The 21,018-nt window shown below is 30.8% G+C and overlaps 2 protein-coding genes across 4 annotated transcripts in view; one reads left to right on the top strand and one right to left on the bottom strand.

The window, feature by feature from the left end:
* The window catches only part of LOC126738282 (uncharacterized), a 134,417-nt gene extending 126,042 nt beyond the window's left edge, over positions 1-8,375 (bottom strand). The window contains exon 1 of the mRNA XM_050443533.1: positions 8,317-8,375. The gene's annotated coding sequence lies outside the window, so the exon portion shown is untranslated. The remainder of the gene's footprint in view (positions 1-8,316) is intronic.
* A 2,380-nt stretch (positions 8,376-10,755) lies between these two features.
* LOC126738492 (uncharacterized) overlaps positions 10,756-21,018 on the top strand; it is a 40,865-nt gene continuing 30,602 nt past the window's right edge. Inside the window, exons 1-5 of one of the 3 annotated variants that reach the window (XM_050443856.1) lie at positions 10,756-10,817; positions 16,774-17,009; positions 17,068-17,222; positions 17,326-17,451; positions 17,505-17,784. In XM_050443856.1, the coding sequence (XP_050299813.1) occupies positions 16,799-17,009; positions 17,068-17,222; positions 17,326-17,451; positions 17,505-17,784 (772 nt within the window). In that variant the 5' untranslated portion in view covers positions 10,756-10,817; positions 16,774-16,798. Of the gene's footprint in view, positions 10,818-11,260; positions 11,426-12,011; positions 12,152-16,773; positions 17,010-17,067; positions 17,223-17,325; positions 17,452-17,504; positions 17,785-21,018 lie in introns of those variants that run through there. The other 2 variants (XM_050443854.1, XM_050443855.1) reach the window with 2 other exon arrangements.

Genomic DNA, 21,018 nt, shown 5'->3' with positions numbered 1-21,018 from the left:
GTAATCCTGCTTAATAATTCCCTTGACTAATCTAATAAATGCTTGTTTTAAACAGAATAGTTTCCCTGAAGTTCTTAAAGTGGCCCTTGTGGTAAAAAAATCATCCTTTATTCAAAAAAATTACAATTTTCCTTGAATTGAATTCTTTAAAACAAAGTCTTTTCTTCCAGTTTGGGTTTAGAGAGCGTAGGAATATTGTCCAAGGCCTCCTACATCTTGTATCACATATAATAGAGGCATAAATGCCTCAATAAGGTGTAGATCTCAGGTGAAAGGGATCATGGATGTGATCAATGTTGGTACAGATGAGTGAAAATTCGTTTTGCACAAACAGACTGCTTATAAATGTTGACAAGACACATCTGGTGATCATTTTGGACCCAAAGCTGCAGTGGGGTGAGCATATCAATGTTCTTGTGGGAAAACTCATAAACTGCCTATATGTGCTCTTGACTAGGCCTTGTAGCAGAGGAAAGGAGGGTTTTTCGCTTACATAGAAAGGCAGTTAAGGTGATATCTGGTATAGGTTAGAGGGATGATCGCGAAAATATTTAGTCCAGATCTCTTGATTACCTTGTATGTGCTAGAGTATCTGCTGTATATTAAATAGTGTGAGGTACAACATCCATGAAGGGAACAATTTCGAGTCAGGATGGTTGAGGATATTGAGCTATTACATTTTTTTAATGTATTATCAGATGTAGCTAAGGTTTTATCAATTAAAAATTTTAAGCGAAGGGGGTTATCTTATAAACAATGCTTTTTATTATTTATTGTGATGAATACTTTAATTCATGTAGATACATTTAAGCCATTGTTGTTTAATTAATAAGTTTTAGAATATATTTTACAGGTAAAATACTGTCTGTAATTGTTGTTTTAACAAACTCTTGTAATCTTTTTGTATTATTATTATCAACTTATTGAGTATTGAGTTTCAGAGAGGATTGTAGGGTTGCTTTCAGAAACTGAACATAATGATTGTGCCTTGGCCTTGGAGAACTCCCTATGTGATGAAGAATGCGGCTTGAATATACATGGGTATGAGACCAGGGGGCTATATGTTCCCGCCTAAGAGGGTATCCAGGCTACTGGGCCATTAGGTTTTTTAACAAGCTTTCAGTAGAAATTTGAAATCAGCCAATTTCGACATTTAAAAATAATGATAAAAAAGTCTTAGAAGCTGGTTCTTTTCATTCTTTTATGGTGAATTTCTTAAACGTATTTTAAAGTTGAAATTGAAGTACTTTGTCCAATTGATATTTTTGTTAATGTAATATCTCAATTGTTTTAAATCAACTTACTCTATTGACCTTTTGTAAAACCTTATTGTAATGGTTGTGTGAGTGTTGTGTCGACCCATATTGTACTTTTTTAATTTTAAGGAACAAAATTATTTTCAGAAACATATAGCTGATTGACAGAAGTCAGTTTGTGTTGTTTGAGGGGTGTGAGTCACAGAGTTTAGCATTAAAACAAACTTCCACAAGGCCCTTTTCTAGGGCCTATTTTAGTGTCATTATAGATCAATGACCTGCCATTTGTCATGCTGGCTCTGTGTTTTATATCTATGTGGATGACACAACTTCTTCAGTTGCCGATGCTGGTGAAGCCAATATTTCTTATGCATTTCAAGAGTAACTTAAAAGACTGGGCTGTTGGATTTTATTCAAACAGATCATGTTTGCATAAAATCAATACCCAGCCCCGTATGTTTTCTTTGTAAGGTCTTGATTCTTTCCCACATCTTTCAAATTGAACTGAAAATTTCCTTACATCACTCTTGATGAAAGTTTAACCTGGCTAAGTCATGATGAAGAATTATCATCCAAATTGTCAAGATGCATAAGCCTTATAATAATAATAATAATAATAATAATAATAATAATAATAATAATAATAATAATAATAATAATAATAATAATAATAATAATAATAATAATAATAATAATAATAATAATAATAATAATAATAATAATAATAATAATAATAATAATAATAATAATAATAATAATAATAATAATAATAATAATAATAATAATAATATAAAGACGTTTCTTAGTCACCAAGAAATTAGAGCAAATTGAATTAAATTTCAAATATTACAAATAAAATTTTTCCAATTCCACTTAATATTAAGTATTTCACCATTTACCAATAACAAAAAAAAATCAAAGAATTTGTAACTAAAGACAAAAGCTAATAATGCAAGGTGACCTACAGGCTATAATATGCAATTTACAGAGATATCCATTACACAAAAGGCTCCCTAAATTCTGTTGAAGTCAAAAAAAAAAAAACAATAATTTAAAAATTTAATAATAAATATTCTACTGAAAAAGAAAGAAGATACCTAACGAGAGTATGGGAAGAGGATCAGGATATGAAAAAAAATATGAGAGGAGGGGAAGATCAGGAAAATTATATAATGATTTATGGCAACGTTCAAAGCCTTTCAGGAACAAAGTCATGAATAATATATTATAAACAAAAACACTTTAAAAAAAAATCACAAATACACGTAATTACCCAAGGAGAAGCAGCTTAACTTTAAAAGTTTTTTCTGTCAATGTAAAATTATTTATTTTAAACCTATTTATGTAGGGTGCAATCAAGTATGAAAATTACTTTTTAAACAATTCCTTATTGTGGCGCCGGAAAAGTAAGCAAATTTTTTCCTCTAATATTTAGGTTATGTACATCCGTTCGGAATCTAATCATGCTATGCCATTATGATGGAGAGTTCCACTTAAGTAATTTACAAAAAAAAACAAATAAGATGTAATACCCGTCGATTAACATACGCTGAATACAAGTCTTAGGTACGAATTCTGAAGTTTTTGTATCCAATAGGCATCTGAGCAGTCAAAACAAGGACCATAGATAGTGTCGCAGAAATTGAAAGGTGACAAAACCAATTCTGCACAAAGCATTTTTTTTAATATCAAAACTTAATTCTTTTATGAGTAAATAGTTTTTAAAGCGAGCATCCAATTTTAAGTTTAAGTGTAAGGGTCTAGTATCCAATTTTAAATTTTAGTTTATGATCTATTAGGAGCCCAAGATTATTGGCTGAATTTTGAAATTGAATAACATATTAGTCAAGTTCAAGTCGTTTAAAATCTCAATCCGGTGAGCGTCACTACAAAGAAGAATAGCTTTAGATTTGGGTGGGTTCATTTTTAAAAGTAGATTTTGAGTTTTAGCAAAGATATTATTAAGATCTATATTAATATTAAGGTTAGCTTCAGGAGCATGACTGGGTTTAAAAGAGTAATAAATTTAAGTATCATCTGCATAGCAGTGATGTTTACATCTATTTAATTTTTTACTGCTTATACTCATTCCAGTCCTCCTGCTCCTTACTAGCTCTAAACTTATCTAGAGCCCTATTATGAAGCTTTTGCATAAACCTGATGTTGGGGGCTATATAGCTTTCTTTTATTATTAACCCTCTTTAATGCAGCATGTATGTCTAGGATATTAATTGATAGTTTGATTAATTAATTAATAGGATAAGTATTGACTGTGTGAAAAAATCAAACTTAGAGTCAATTTCTGGCATGATAGACATACTATGTCATGGTACTAAATCCAGATCAGATGGAAAATGTAAATGTTCAATCTTATAAAGGTTTCTATATGTAAAACTAAGCTTTGTGGCTCAGAAATATTAAAAGTAATGTCACAAAAAACCAGCAAGTGATATAAACTTCAATAATTTCAAACAGTATAAGAAAAATAGAAATAATTAAGAAGTATTTACATTTGGATTAAGAATATTATTATATTATGATTAATGTGTCAGGCCCTGTCTCAATGGGCACACTCAGGATTGCTTATTTCAGCTATTTTTATTCTTTAATGACATATTGTCTTATCAGATGGAGAAACTCAGTGCTATGTCTAAGATATTTGTACTACAAAGATGTATGAGGCTGATGATTTGGGCTACAGAGAGTATTGTAAATAGGACTTTAGGGAATTGAAAATTCTCACTCTATCCTGTGCATTTATTCTAGTGTGCCTATTATATGCTAGGGAAAATGTGGCTAACTATGTGGCATATGCTGATACCCACCATTACTTTTTGAGAAATAATAGCATCACCTTTTCATTGACTCCAGATCCAGAACTGACATTTCTCACAACAAAGTGAAATTTATTAATGCCTTGCCAGCCTCTGTAAGGGTTCTGCTAATTCAAGTATATATTCAAAATAAAGTGAAAGACTTCTTAATTAATAATCCTTTTTAGTAATTTAAGAAATTTCTTCACTATGGATTCTAAATAATAATATTATGTGGTTCATATATGTATGTATTGTGTTTCTGTTTAAGTTGCTTTGTGTTTGTTAGTTTTACTTAGTGCCCAGTGTTTCCTGTAGTATATAATTACTGGATAAGTTTTATTATTGTAATTTTAATTGTTATACTCTATATTTTGACTTGTGTAAGAGTTTGTACTTTTTAGCACAAATAAATAATTAAAAAAAAATTACAACATTTACGTTTGCCTCTACGGTAGAAATGAAAAATTTCAAATATAAACAAAGCTGTCTAGTTGAAGCCATGAAAGTCTAAAATTTTTGTCTTTTGCATTTTTTGATGCAATTAACAGTTTTCAAGAAAATCACTGGTAAATGGGTGCATTATTAAACTTAATTAAACTATCAAATTAGAAAAAATGAAGTTGGCCGTGAGCCAGTCTGCTTTTTTTTTTCAAATCAAATTAATTGTGTCAAAAAAATGCAAGAAATGATAATTTTAGATGGTGTTCTAGAATTTCAAATTTCTTATCGGAAACATAAGATATGGGCCATCATAAGGATAAGCCCCTTCTGATTCGTTCCCTAAATTTGCATTTACACTGTTCTTAGTACGGAAAATGTCCAGAGCATCCAAAAAAACTATTTTTTTTATCTAAAGGAATTTTTAGGAGATTTAATGCATAGTGTTCCAAATTATCAATTTTCTACAAACAGTTTGTGTGGGCTGTATAAAGTGCATTTAGGACACATGATTATGAGAAAAATAATCTTTTTGACTCCAACAATATGCTCTTAAAATATTTGCATAGAACTTTGTGACACCCTATATTATTAATTATTGAATATTTTACAAGTAATACCTGTATGTATATGTAATACAAAAATAATTATTACTGGATAAGTTTTATTATTGTAAATTGTGAAATGATTGAAATGAAACATAAAGCCTTTAAAAAATATATCTCAGTAAAAACTGCTTCTAGTAAAACTTATTATATTGATCTAAAAAATTATGTCAATAAGGCTATAATATTAGAAAAGAAGGCATATTTTTCCAGTGAAATAAATAAATGTAAAGGTTCTAGTACAGATTTTTGGAAAAAAGTTGCTAATTGGAGAATTATTAATAATGAATTTACTCCCATTCCCAGTAGGATTAAAGAATCAAATATAATAAATTATTATTTTATAGATAGTACACCTGCTGCACAGGTTGATCCTGTTCTTTTAAATGATTTTCTCAGCTCATCTATAAATTCTGATCCATTTACATTTAGACTTGTAACAGAACTTGAGGTGCTTAGGGCCTTGAACAGTGTTGGGAGCGGTGCAGTTGGGATAGACGGAGTTTCTATACGCATGTTAAAATCTTGTACTTCGACGTGTCTAGGCCCTCTTGTTAATATTATAAACTCGTCTTTCGTGACTGGCGTTGTTGCTGATATCTGGAAAAGGGCTCTCATAATGCCTGTTCCTAAAGTATCCAGCCCAACTTCTGTGGGTGAATTACGGCCAATTAGTATACTGCCAACTCCATCCAAAATAATGGAAAAAATTGTAAAAACCCAAATACTAGATTATCTTCTTCCTAAATGTATAATACCTAAATATCAGTCGGGATTTAGGGCTAACCACGTGCCGCCCGTGACAACTGTGTGCCACGGCCTTGTTGAATATAACTAGTGATATCGCAAGGTCCTTTGATAATGGTCACTGTTGCCCAACAGTGCTCATTGACATGACCAAAGCTTTTGATACTTTAAACACTGATCTTTTAGTAGGATGGTTTGGCAGCTATCTGGGAAATAGGGAACAGGCAGTAAGAATTACAGATGCTGAGGGAGCAATGAGCATCTCAAGCTGGAGGGTTGTGGGCAGGGGTGTGCCTTAGGGCTCTATCCTGGGGCCACTTTTATTTACACTTTTTATCAGATTTAATTCAACACATAAAACACTGTAAATACCATATGTATGCAGACGATTTACTAATCTATAGTTCAACCCCGGCTAATGAGTTGTCCACTGCTTTAACCTTCATTAATGATGACTTGGAGCATATCTCTCTTTGGGCTAGTCAAAACTCCTTATTTATTAATTCTAAAAAAACACAGGCTATATTGTTTTCTAAAAATAAGATAAACTTAGAAACTGCCACAGCTGTAAAACTTAAAATTAACGATTCTGAAATTAATTGGACTAATCAAGTAAAAAACCTTGGTTTGCACATGGATTGTAGGTTGCAATTTGATGCTCATGTAACTCATGTTTGTCAAAAATCATATCACAAACTCAAAATTCTGTATGAATTCAAAAATGTCTTACCCCTAATTAGTAAAAAAATTCTTACTGAAAGCTTAGTACTTAGTATACCTGCCTACCTTAATATTGTATACGGTCCATTCCTAACTGAAATGAACAAATATAAAATTCAAAAAATACAAAATTCATGTGTCCGGTTTACTAAAGATCTTTCACTCAGGGATCATGTTAGTCAGCATATTTCAGAAATTTATACTTTAAATATGGCAGAGAGAAGATTTGCAAATCTTAGCAGTCTAGTATATAAAGTAAAAAATCTCAAAGAGCCTGCTTATTTGTCGGAGTTTTTGATGGGCCGTGGAGATGCCCATTTAGTAGATATTCACCATAAAAATATTTTTTCTATTCCTCAGCATCGCACTGAATTTTTTAAATCTTGTTTTGCCTACACAGGGATCTATACTTATAATATCTTGCCTGTGAGTTTTAAGGAAGTAAGTCACACTACTTTTAAGCATAAAGTTAAGGACTATATAAGGGAGAGCAATATATCAAATAATTAATTGTGACACATAATTATTTTACTGAATATATACATATGTATGAATAAATAGGTAGGAATATTAGCAGTCTTAGTTTTAGGTTTAGATATTTAAGCAGGGTGGTTATTAAAATACCTGTAGCGGTACTTTCCACCTTTGTATGGTATTCTTATTTTATGTCATACAATAAAGTTTATTTTTATTTATTTTAATTGTAATACTCTATATTTTTTCTAGTTAGATATATTATTAATTCATACTTGGGGTTGTGCTTTGTATTATTTGCCTCTCCTAACAATGAACGTACAATAAATAATAATTTTAAAAAAATTTAAATAAAAAGTGTAATTTTAATTATTGAATATTTTACAAGTAATACTACCTATTACATACAAAAATAATTATTACTGGATAAGTTTTATTGTAAATTTTAATTGTAATACTCTATATTTGTTCTAGTTAGATAATTATATTATTAATTCATACTTGGGGTAGCGCTTTGTATTATTTGCCTCTCCTAACAATGAAAGTGCAAATAAATAATAATTTAAAAAAAAAAGTGTAATTTTACTGCTTTTTAGTTTTTATCTCCCTGTCCTTGAATTTCTCTTGAAGATGATTGAGCTGACCAAATATCAGTGTAGATACTTTAACAAATGTATTTTAAAATAATTTTTAACTTGTGAGCTACCTATAGCAGAAAACCTACATGCATGCAGTAAGTAGTCAATTTTATATTATTTTAAGCTCTGAATCGCTTGCTACCAAGGAAACCCTACAAACTTCTATTGATAAAACTTGCCATGGTCAATAAGCGCAGTGTACGGGACCAAATAAAAAAAAATAGAAACAATTTGACACAATAATTTAAAAATTTAGCTTCATCAAGGTCCAGCGCGTTTATGCAATTACTATAATGAAAACCCTTAAGATATTTACAGAGGAGCCCACAGTCTATTTTATTTAAAAACTGTTAGGTATTCTAACCTGTCGCCACTATATTACGCTATGTACGCGACATGCAATGAAAAACAAACGAAATTTAAATGTAAATAGTTACTATTTATCCCGACCAACTAAGCATAGACAGGTAATTCGAATCGATAAATCACAAATTTTAGGGTCTATTTCCGAATTATCTTCCGTGACATCAGCGCCGGGCAATAGGACAATAGTCAAGTAAAGTTTATATAAATTATTTTCTATTTTATAGTCAATATTAATTAAATAATACGAAAAACTCACCTACGGGCTTTAATCACACAACACAGACACCGCCATGTTGAACTTAATGTCAAATATCTAACCAAACTTGTGTTTACAAACCTTGCGACTAGCGATGCCTTGGACGCAGCCTATATGTTATTGTACGGCCGGAGTCAATTATACTGACACCTTATATCCTACTCATTTTTCATACATATATTTATTTATTCATTCCAGAGAATGATTTATAATAAATCACATTTATAAATTAGTAAATATGTGCCCTTTTGTTTTAAAAAATTGTAGAAGAATATTCTTACATATTAAGTACCCGCAAATATATTCATAGCTAATTACTGGTACGTTTTAATTGTATTTTATTAATCTTATTCTAGAAATAGTATATTTTTAATTAACCTTAAAATACTTATATACTTATTTAAAATAATTATTATATCATTCGTAGACGTTGCTTTGCAATTTTATAATAATATCAATAATAAGCAGCAGAAGTCAATTATCAACAGGCCTTAAGAGCAGCAAGGGACAATTTTCAGGACAATTAGTTTAATCAAAACTAGGCTGTTGCACAGTGGTTTCCTAAAATATATTTTGACTTGTATTCTTAAATAATTAAGTATATAGCCCAGTTGGGTTGGGGTAAGTATATTTTTCAGGCATTAGATTAGGTACATGTCTTACTTATTCTTTTTTTTATAAGAAAATTGCTACAAAACCGTGCTCAGCTTTTTATTGCTATACCAAATTTTAGCATTTTCTTCATTATTATATATTTTTTACTCGGAAATGGTACCTCATACGTAAATAAGAGACCGAATTTGCTCCAAATTAAAGTAGGAATTTATTAGTAATTTTTATTGGAAAAAGTAGTGGTATAGCAGTTTTTTGTCTCACAATATGCGGTTTTGGTGCCACTGGTGGAATTTAAAGAAAATATATGCAAAAAGTGCTCCTTGATGCTTAATATTTCAAAGAGTGTAAAATGTATTAATTAAAAACTTTTTTTTCCTAAACTTTTTCTTCCCTATTTTGAAGAGGAAGAAGATTTCTCGAAATACATTTATATGTCAAACTAGAGCTTATTTTTAACGTAAGATACGTGGTTTAGATCTGGATCACCCTATATATTGGTACAACCTTTAGAGAGTTCTTGAAGGCATCCAGCAGATCAAGCTTATATATCAAGATTCTCAGAAGTTCATCATCTCTTGCTAAAAACCAAACTGGCATTCACTCACGGGTCCGGCACAGGATAATGATAACCGATTTATAACGTTTGAATTTGAGGATGCTCGGGAAATAATTGATGGAGAATATTTTCCTACTAAGATAGGTCTAAGAAGATCCTTTTGAAATATTGAGTTATCATTAATTAAAGCCCTGTATAAAAGTTTTAATTTTAATGATTCTGCCATCAATACTATTGATTGTTAGAAAGCCCGCTGTAGTCGTTAGTTGATAATAAACGGTCATCAAAAAGGGTATCAATCTGGCGAATATTATGGGCAGAAGTTCCATCTCGGATCACAAAGAGTGACATTTCGACTTACCGCTCATCAGTCAATGCTCCTTGATAAATTAGAGGACCTACAATTTTTGACCCGATTAAACTACACGAAATATTTACCGCGTCTCTGCGGATTACAGGGATGGAAGTTCATAGGATTTTCTTGACTCGAATAGTGGGTGTTTTTCCTGTTAAACATAGCTCTGTTGGAGAACTTTGATTCATCGTACTTTATTAACTATATACTAATAAGTTAATAACCACTATATACTAATAATATACTAATTAAGCACCAAAAATTTGCATTAAGCCTGACTCGATAAGTAAACCATTGACAAAACTTAATGCGGCTTTCTTGATTTCCTGGCCCAAGCATCTGTTTAAGCCTGTAGCTATAGGGCACAAACTTCTACATTTTTAAAGTAATGTGAATGGTTGTCAAACATAAGCCACTTCCTTGCACTAAATCATTAAGTGAATTAATCGGATGAGATTCAAAGTAAGCTAAGAAATCAATGTCAGTTGCTTTCGATGTTATGAATGGTTTATTGGTTCTAGTTTTCTTTTAATTACATTGACATTGCAAGTTGGCAATAGTGCCGAATTAAACAAAACCTTGAAAAAAAAACTTGAAAACCCTATAAGGGAAAAATATACCTAAAAAGAACTCAAGGTTGTATAATTTCCGGCCTGTATTGGCCATATAGCAAGTCCGTGTATTTCTGTGTAATATGCGCATGCATACTGATACTGTATGATAGACAGAGCGCAACTAAATGCTTGCATTATTTGTAATAATCGGATGAATCTACTCACTCTACTGCACTTTATACACACTCGCACTGTACCTGACTTCTTGAATCTCAAATATACTGTAAATACAAAAAGAAGTTGCGTAGGGGATTTTATGATTATGTTATATAAACATTGAATTCCGGTTGGTTCCCGCCCATATTTTTGTTATTCATTTAAATTGACAGAAAAAAATTAAATGTGGCAACTCTGTAAGCGAGTAAGTATTAAAGGAGATTTTTTGACTTCCGGTTTTAACGGAAATGAAAACAAAAATTGATTTTAAATGGCACTCTCTGTATATTACTAAATACTTTGCTACATATTGTTAATTTTTGTTTGTCTTTATTGTGACTTTAAATTTCACACAAGAAGTTTTGTAAAAAGATTTCAATATACCTATGATATGAAACCAGATTGTTCTGTATGAAAATACAGACTATACGCAGAAAATCCTTTCAGAAAGAATTCCGTGCTCTTCTATTAAAAAAATATTGTTTCTTTCCCAACTAAATAATGATAAATATGATCTTTTTGAAGATTCTTTTATGAAGATTCAGACAAATTCAAGATTTAAGCAAAATCACACGATCAGCGCCATCTCTTGATAGAGCGTTTAAAGAAATTATGACATGACAGCCGTGAATCAGCTGATCTTGACGCTGATGATGACAGTTTGCGCGCGCATTTGAAACAGGAAAATACAATTTCAAACATAATTTAAAAATACCTCAAACAAAATACAAATAGTTTATAATGTTTATAATAATTAGTTAAGCAACACTAACCTGGAGTATAGGACACGCGTTTTGTTATTAAAACAAACAGGTAAGAACTGTCTCGATTGTTAAAATTGGGTTACTTTATAGCAAACCCTTTTTTTATAGTTAATCAATATTTTTATTGAAATTAGGGCAGGTCCTGGGGTTCCTTGAGAAATAATGTATTATTGTATATAAAATTATATTGAATTGTCCAAGTAAGTTCGTCTAAGAAATCCGGTATTTGTTTTGAGTTAAAAGTTTTGTAATTCTGACCTAAGAACCAGGTTTTCTGTATTTTACTCTCTTATTATTGATATAACATATATTTGAATAGTAGCATTATAAAGTGGTTGAAATGGATTACTAATATTAAAATATAATATCATTACAACAATGACAAATAATTTATGTAAAATATGCTTACAATTGTTGTTTTGTTTAAGTAGGAATCTCTAATTTGATTTTGTTATTGATTGAGTTATTTGTCATACATACCTTTTTATTTACATTGTAATTCAAAAAATAAGTTCATCCAAGTTTAGTAAAAAGACACTTCATATCACTTAATATAAAAAATCCATATCTTGTCACTCAAAATCACAGTAAGCAATGAACATCCTTTAACACAACTACAAATTACTAACAAGACCGTGATTGAGGAAAGAACAATCTTTAACATTTCTTTTAGTGTTTGGTTAAATGTTCTCAATTTAAAGTCAAACAGATTTATTTCTTCTAGCAGGTCATTACGGCAACAAATCAGTCATATAGTTGCTTCATTTAGGCTGTGGTGAGTATGGTAAAATAGTATTCCAAAAGTCTTGAACTGTCTGATATTTTGAGAAGGAATTATAGATAAATCTAAACTAAATAGTAAAATTCTTCTTCATTTGAGTATAGGCAAATTTAGACTATTCATCACCCACTGATTCATTCCTGTGATAATCTCTTCTAAATGCAGCCATTTTGAAAAGTTTATTCCTTGTACTCCTCTCAAATATTTATTAAGTGTTAAGGTGGGGACCAAACAACTGACCCATACTCCAAAATTGGTCTAACAAGGGAACAATAAAGGATTATAATGGTAAACATACTCAGACAAGTCAACACTTGAATCACAACATTGCACTATTTGTTGCATGATTGATGTGGGTTTCAAATGATAATTTTAAGTCCATTCAGATTCCCGAGAATGAAATTTCTGTTTTAAGGATTATTTATTGACTAAAAAATAAATTTATAGTTTTTTTTTTCCTTGAAAAATTTATGTTATGGTGTTTGTTAATATTAACTGACACTCTGTTTAAATCACACCATTTAAAAAATTATTTAAGATCTTATTGTAGAAGACCAGCATCATTGACTGGGTCAGTACTTCTAGAGTTTGACAGCACCTGCAAATATTAAAACTCTGGAATTTTCAAAGTTTTTGACCAAATCAATAAAGAAGAGGCAAAGCAAAACAGAGCCACAATGGGAATCTTATGGTATGCCTGATAGCACATCTATTTCATTAGATAATGATCTTGGGAGATTTACCACTTGGGTTCTCACTCTCTCAGTCAGTTTCCCTAAGATGACCCATCATTGACTCAATCAAAAGCTTTAGGGAAATCTGTATAGATCACTTCACCAAAGTGACATCAGCAGATCTGACCTTATAAATCAAAATTGTTTCAGATTAAGAACAGCTCCAAGACTCCACCTAAATCTCTTATATTAACAAGACAGTCTATTAATTATGAGAACTTTGTTTGGTTACATACAGTGCCTTAGTTGGTCATATGGTCATATCACTTCTATTTCCAGATTTAAAAGCCTTTTTCCAGGAGGGCAGAAAACAACTTGAACTAAGTCATGAAATAAAAGTAATCCATATTGGTCATGTAATTGTACACAAATATTGTTAAAAAAAAATACTGTTTATTTATGGCAGCTATTAACTAAACAAATTTTTATAGCAAAACTTTTAATATCAAAGGTTAAAAGACAAGTACCCAGCCTATTCTTATTTACATTGTGCCTTTCATTTTTTTATAACCTGCCTTCTAAATCTGTGAATTACCATTATATACACTTATAATAGGGCATGCTGCAGTGACAAATACCTTGGTTAGATACAAGAAAATTAATGAACATTTATCATTTTCATCTATATTAAAGAATTAATTTTCAGGCCCTGCCAAAATCCACACAAATGCATAAAGCCAACCTTGGTACTACACCTTTTTTTACATTGCCTCTTATGCTTTAATAATTGCTTAAAAGAAATGCAAGATTAGCTCCATTTTTTGAGTAATATAAATAGGCACTACCTATGTGAGAACTTCGAGCTACGTACTTGGTGGCACTTTGGAATGCTCATGTTCACTTTATAATAATTGATTGTGTGTCCAATAATCTTGGCGCTGGTAATTACTCTTGTATAAGTCTAATTAATAGTACCAATCTAATATTTTTCTGTTTTAGATCATAGGTTTTCAGACAGAGTAGCGTTTTTTAATTATAAGTTTGGTAGGTTGGGTTGGGTAAATTATGTAGATAGACTTATAAAAAATTAGGTTGTACTAGTAGACATCTGTCATATAAAGAGCGCCAAGTTGAAGTTTCAAAATTTACCAATCCTTGTTGAACATAATGAATAACTCAAAAATCAAATTTGATCCACATAAATTGCACGCATCTAGATAACGAAGAAAATGCGCACTAGGGAGTGAACATTGACCAAGAGATAGCAGAGTGTTACAACCGATCCTCAGCTTCCCAAGTGATCTCGACTTATATGCATATTCTCTTATTAAATATACAATCAATAAGATATAAAACAAATGATCTAAAGCTTGTTTTGGACCATCTTCGGTATCCAACATTATTACTATTACAGAATATTGGTTAAAAGCTAATGAACCAATACATCTGTCAAATTATATTGTATCCACTAAAAACTGTAGAAATAGTTCTTCACATTTTTTAAAAATGCTTTACCAACAAAAAAAACTAAGTTTTTTCAAATAAAGGATATTATTGAGGATCTAAAAATATTTACAATAATGTGAGATGTATCTGGCCTTAAAATGAAATTGATAAAATCAAGAAAAAATCACAATGTTGTTTTATTAACTAAATTAATAAATGCTTATATACTGTCCTTGTATGCACACAATTTTATCATGCTGACTCTCTCAGCAGGCTACAGAGAAAGCTGTAATAATTGTCGGAGGATTGGAATGTAGGGATGATTATAGAAAACTTTTCATTAGAAGTAGGAGTTTTGACATTTCTCTGCGCCTACATATTGGAAAATCTTTTCAAATGTCATGAAAAATCTGATTCTTTATTAGTTTGACATCCATCCTTTTAATAATAGGCTTAAACCAAGCTTGTGCTTAGATTTTTATCACTTTAAAGGAACACAGGACAATTGTCTTTACCTTGGTTCGAAGTATTTCAACAGATTGCTTGTTGCAGTTAGATGTCTTTGGGTGAGTCAATTTAAGAGGCTGGTATCAAATTTTTTAATTAGGAATATGCTTTCTACAACTTTTTGTACTACACTTTTTCAATCTGGATATCGTGGACTCTAATTAGTTTAAAATTTAAGTTTTTTACTTATTTGTAGCTTTTTATACTATCTTCTTGGCAGCAGTGGTTTTCTCTTGCGTAATCTGTGTGGGTGTGTTTCTGCTGATACCCTGAAAATCTCCTACTTTCCACTATCTTCCACAGCGTTATGGCTTATGGTGTGCTTGTATGGGGAGGATCCTCTCACGCACAGAGGGTTTTTGGTCTTCAGAGAAGGGCCATTAGGATTCTGTGTAGATTGGGCTATAGAGAGGACTGCCGAAACTCTTTCCCTCGGTTATGAATATTGACACTCCCTTGTCTATACATCTTAGAAAACCTTGTTTACATCAAGAAAAACGGAAATATAGTTACACATCAGGACATACACCAGAAACAAGGCTAGCTGTGTTCCTATGTTTTGCCGTTTGGGAAAGTGTCAGAGTAGACCTGACTTTATTGGTATTAAATTGCTTAACAAGCTGCCTAGTTCTGTAAGGGAAAAAAATTGAAAAGAATTCAAATGCCACATCAAAAGGGTCCTATTGAAAAATCCTTTTTATAATGTACAAGAATTTCTTGATTTCCAGTTTAAATCGTCCGCCATGGCACCTCAATGCAGTCTCTATTAGCATTTTAAAGTTGGTTTCAATGCACCCATGTGTTCCCAGTGTTCCAAAAATGGAACATCAATTTAAAAAATAAAAAAAAAATGTTTAGAAATAAAAAACAAATTTTCACAGAAAAATATAATTAGTTAATTTGATTTTTTTCTAAAAATATAATTTTCAAAAGTTTTGCAAAACTCGGGCATAACAGGTAATTTTAATTTATTTAAACTTGGGAAAAACCGGGTTAAAATGTATTACGTTCATTTGTATTTTAATGTTAATGTTTTTTTTTTAATATTTTAGTATATTGTTCCATATTTTAATGGATTACGTGGAGTGTAGTATCTACTATTAATGTTTTATATTTAGCTGTAAGATTTTTCGATTTATATATTTTGACGAGTGTAAAAAATTTTTTTTGTAGTGACACAATAAACCATTTGATTTGATTATCTTTTTTATTACATGAATATTAGTGAATACAAAACATTATATTATTTTCAATTAAAGAATTTGAATATTTCTATTCAGTGCAATGGAATTAGTTTTAAGGTATATAAATAAAAATAAAATATTTTTATTAGATAGTTTTAATATTATAATAGTGCATTTGAGAGTATCAAAGTAAAAACAAAGAGTATTACAAATAAAAATTATATAGAACAGAGAGTACAACAAATGTTTGAGTTATAAACTATCCAACAAAAATTACCTGTATATCCTAAATATTAGCAACCATATTTTTATACATTTTATTAATTGAGTAGGTTGTGATCATTAAAGGACCTAAATACACATTAAAATTTTCTTTACTATTAAGTTGTGCTGAATATATGGATTAAAAATGTCATCAGAATTAGAAATTTGGTCTCTTTTAGATCTTATAGTAGATTTTACTGACAGAAAGTATCAAGACTGATACTTACTAAATCTATATAAAAACTGAGATGCATATCAAAGATGTTACACTTAGCAACTTAGCAGGTTAATAACACAAATAAAAATCCTGTTTAACGAGTCTTACAATTTCGGTTCCTAACCGGCTAACTTTTTAACTATAATTATGGTTCTTTACATATATTGAAATATGAAGTATGTATTCAGAGGATTATGCTAAAATGTGAACACTTTTAAAAATCACCATTGGTTACACTGCATGTGTTGTGATATATTAGTCAAAATGTCATACTAATGCAAAAACACGACTCTTCCTTCATTTTAATTATTCCTTTGTTGATAGTTTGTAAAATCACATAATTACAACTATGGTCAGAGTAATCTCAGTACATCACTTCGCCAGTCAGAATGTCCAAACTGTTGAACAACCTACAGCATGTACAGTGGCACCTCCAGACCGACTTTTGCTGGCCCTAACCAGCAACTGCATAGAAGTACGAGATTTGAAGAATGATTCTGAAGTACAGTTCAGTTTTCCAACTGTTGATGAGGCTATACAGATTGTTCACTGCCTAAACGGTAAAAATTATTTTTCATGGCATCATGGTATGTATATATATATAGACTTGTTTTCTAGGAGACTATGTGGCCTCTCTGGAAACAAAATTCAATAGACAAAATCGAGAAACCAATTTTGTCAGGGCTTACGTGAACTGGGACAGTGTGGCTACTTTACAGCAGTCAAAAATGACTTCGAGTAACATCAGTTTAGGGTCATCAGAATGTGGAATGGTAACTAAATTGCATAGATATCTGTTTATATATGTAAAATCAATATCAATGAAATTGATAACTTTATAGTTTATCATAATGTCAGAGCAAAATGTTTGTGTAGGTGCAGCCTATGAGAGCCAGAATTGCAGGTCGGGTCACACCTACGACCAATCAATCTGAGTTAGGGTCTTTAGAAATGATTGAGATACCTGTCAGGCGAAACCCTAATGCTATAGCTTGTTGCCAGGTAAATATTTTTGTGGTAATTATTATTATTTATTAATGTTTAATACTTTTTAGGTTTCCGGCAATCTAGCCATACTTTCCAATCGGATTATAAACATTTACAAATTCCACGTACAAACCCACGATATTTCCAGATTAAAGTTTGTTGATTTCGAAGAAATGTCATTTATGGTGGAACTGTCGTTCTTGGCATTCGAGATACAAATGTGCGAGAATTATATTGTGGCCATGGGATTAGACACCACTCATATGTTTAGGATTTTATATTCAACGGAGGAGGACGAAAATGCTGGTCTGAATAGGGCAAATACCGAGCAAGATTTTAGTTTTTTGTGTAAGTAATTTTTAGTTACAGCAAACAATTTCATAAAAATTTTCACTCTCCAAACATCAACCCTTTTGAAACCCTTGCTGATCTAGGCTAGCCTAAAAGTACCCAAAATTCTGAGTCTTTCGGTATCTGATTCTATATTCCAAATGTGACTGGATTTCGAATCTTGGTCTGCATTTTATTTATAAGTGTGTTTCATTTCTTGAAATTCTAACCTTATGGAAGAAGTAATTGCATTGTAGATATTTATGCATCATTGCCAATTTTTTCTTTCCTTTTTTTCTTTGACAAGTCTAGTGTAACAACTGTATTAATATGAAAAAAGACTTTAAACTGGACCTCTGTTGGAAAGCCGCTGTTCTCCTAGTTGCCCCTTTTGTCCTCTCTTCTTTATTGAGCAGTCCCTAATCGACCAACGTTACAGATATCAATAACTTAAGTTTTTTATTAATTTTTTTTAACTTTTTTATTTTTTAAAAAGAAAATAAACACTCCCCACTTAGACGTCCTTTATTCGAGACCTCTGCCTTTCTCGTTGCCTCTCAACAGTAACTGCGTTGTCTACGTTAAGTTATATAACATTGAATTCAGCATAATCCAGGTCTTTAGACACCTGCAAAAATATTCCAAAAGAGTACTTGTGTTGTTTGATCTTCAAACATTGGAATCTGGATGATTTTCTGGTCCAATTCACATAAACTTTCTAATGGACACATTTCTTGTCAAGGGTTATTTTTGAGGTTATGATTGTCCGTTGTTTTCAATAATTTTGTTATGTTTATTTTATCACAGATATTTTTAATTTTAAGCGGCTAATAAATATATATTAATTATAACATTTAAATTGTTTATGTTAATTTTTTTTAGTAACCTGATGTAAAACCTTCCCTATTTCGTTACATGGGTACCAGGTTCTTTAAATTTCGACAAAATTGTTTATCGAAACTCTAAACATAGAGATTTCTTATTAATATCAACGTTTTGTTTTTAATCCATAGATAATAAATGGTTCTTAAATTCACTTTTACTGGATAATGATTAATGATTTATCCACCTACTTTAATTATTTAAACAATAACATTTTTGGTCGTAATAGTACCTATTTTTATATAGTGCAGGATGTTTCTTTATAATTTTACTAGCTTACCACTTTTCTTTAACGGAAAAAATGTTTAATATAAACGAAGTTATAGGAGGTATTATGTAATTTTCTTAACTAATAATTTTATATACAGGTCGATTCATAATAGCACTACAAACAAAATGTTTTTTTTTTGGTTAGGGAATATCCTGTATAATATTCAATTTTTATATTTTACATAAATTTACAGAAAAATTAAAATATCCTATGTGTCATATTTGTTTTAATGGTTTTTGAATCATAAACAGTTAAACATATTTTTTTTAAATCGATATACTATTTTGTATCACTCTGTATAGAAAATTTTCACGTAAATAAAAACCCTACATAACAGCCCCTACAACCTCGTTTATATTAAACCATTTTTTCTTTAGAGTGGAACAAAAAAGATAGAATGGTAGTCAAATCATAAAGAAAACCCTATTCATAATAAGAAGAAAGACAATAGAAAGAAAGACAAAAAAAAACAAATAAAACATAGTTATCATAAATTTACTTGACCTCACAAAAGACTATTCATTGGATGATTATGTGGCCTATCTATAAAGGTGTGTGCAGGTTTGTCTAACCTCATTCCAAATATCTTGGCTCAAGCTATTAATATGTCTTGGGAGTCTGGTATTTTTTCTCTATATTTATAATTGGCCAAGATGGTTCTCCTAACTATAAGCCAATCTCTCTACTTTCCAATTTATCCAAAATTGTGGATTTCACTTAATTCCAACAGTAGTCGTTCTACGAAAAAACTTATGTCTGAAAATGTTTATAAAATGCCAAAAATAATAAAATAATAAACAAAAATAAAAAGTAAACTTCAAGAAAACAGTAACTATCATTTAATTTTTGTTGTCAAAGAAAAACATATCTATGCATCGCTCGCACGTCACAAAGAATGTAAGAAAAAAAGTCGATTGTTAATAAAAATTTAAATACACTCTACCTTCAAGTTTTTGTTTTGATATCGTCTCATTTTTCTATCATTTCTAGTTAATAAAATATAAGTTTGTTAAATGCTAGTAGGTGACCTATACCTGAAGTTCCCAGTGACTTTTCTATACTTGACAGTTTTTAAAATTTTAATTTAAAATGAATTACACTAACAAAGAATAAAGCTAGGCGTATCTACGAAGAAAGATTCCTAAATTGAGGAGGACCCTATGACAAGTACAAGAAAGACTGCTACAACACTATACTCTATTTCAGAAGTGTATAGAGCAATAAACTGGGGAATTCCGTTCTGTTTGGCTACATTTCGTGGTAGTTCATAGGCGCAGGTACTTATAATATTTATGAATTTAATTTTCACGGATTAAATGCCTTTATTTTGAAAGAGATTAAATACTAAATAAATACTTTTAATCCTTTTGTATAGGTACCTATCTTTTAACGCTTTGTAACATGCAAAAATGGGGTCAGGTAATATATACAGACTATAAATACTTTTAAATCATATTTTAAACGTTAGTAGTCACTGCTACGCTGTAGTGTAATCACAATATTATTATCCCAATATTTAAAAAATGGAGGTATTCAGTCCAACGAAAAGATGTACTAAAAATTCTCCACTATCGCTGAGTGAAAAAGTTATTATTTTAAATGTACATGATTGCATAAAACACGATTACCCTAGTTTTACTGTGCAAGAAATTGTTGAAAAATGTTCTCGAATGAGTGGAATTGGAAAGTCCACCATTTTCAAATTGTTGCGGGAAAGAAAAGTAGCAGGTCAAGTGGAATCTCCCAAGCAAAAGCCAGGACGACCTACAAAAGTCCTTGATGAAAATGCTAAATGTATAATTCGAAGAAAAGTTCACTCTTTTTATTTTAAAAAGGAAATATCCACCCTAGACAAAATTTTAATGGAGCTTGGCCGAGATGGCAGTATTCCGTTGATAAGTAGAAAACTTTTATGGAAAACTTTAAAAAATATGGATTTTGCCTGGGAAAAGCATAACCGCAAAGCACTTTTACTGGAGAGCGACGAAATTGTTTGTTGGAGACGACAATACTTGAGAAGTATCAAGCAGTACCGCAGGGAGCAAAAGAAAGTTTTTTATCTTGATGAGACGTGGATTAACGAAGGTTATATAGTCCAA

This window comes from Anthonomus grandis, chromosome 7, assembly GCF_022605725.1.
Source record: "Anthonomus grandis grandis chromosome 7, icAntGran1.3, whole genome shotgun sequence".
Taxonomy (NCBI): Eukaryota; Metazoa; Arthropoda; class Insecta; order Coleoptera; family Curculionidae; genus Anthonomus; species Anthonomus grandis.
This window is presented reverse-complemented; position numbering and strand designations above follow the sequence as displayed.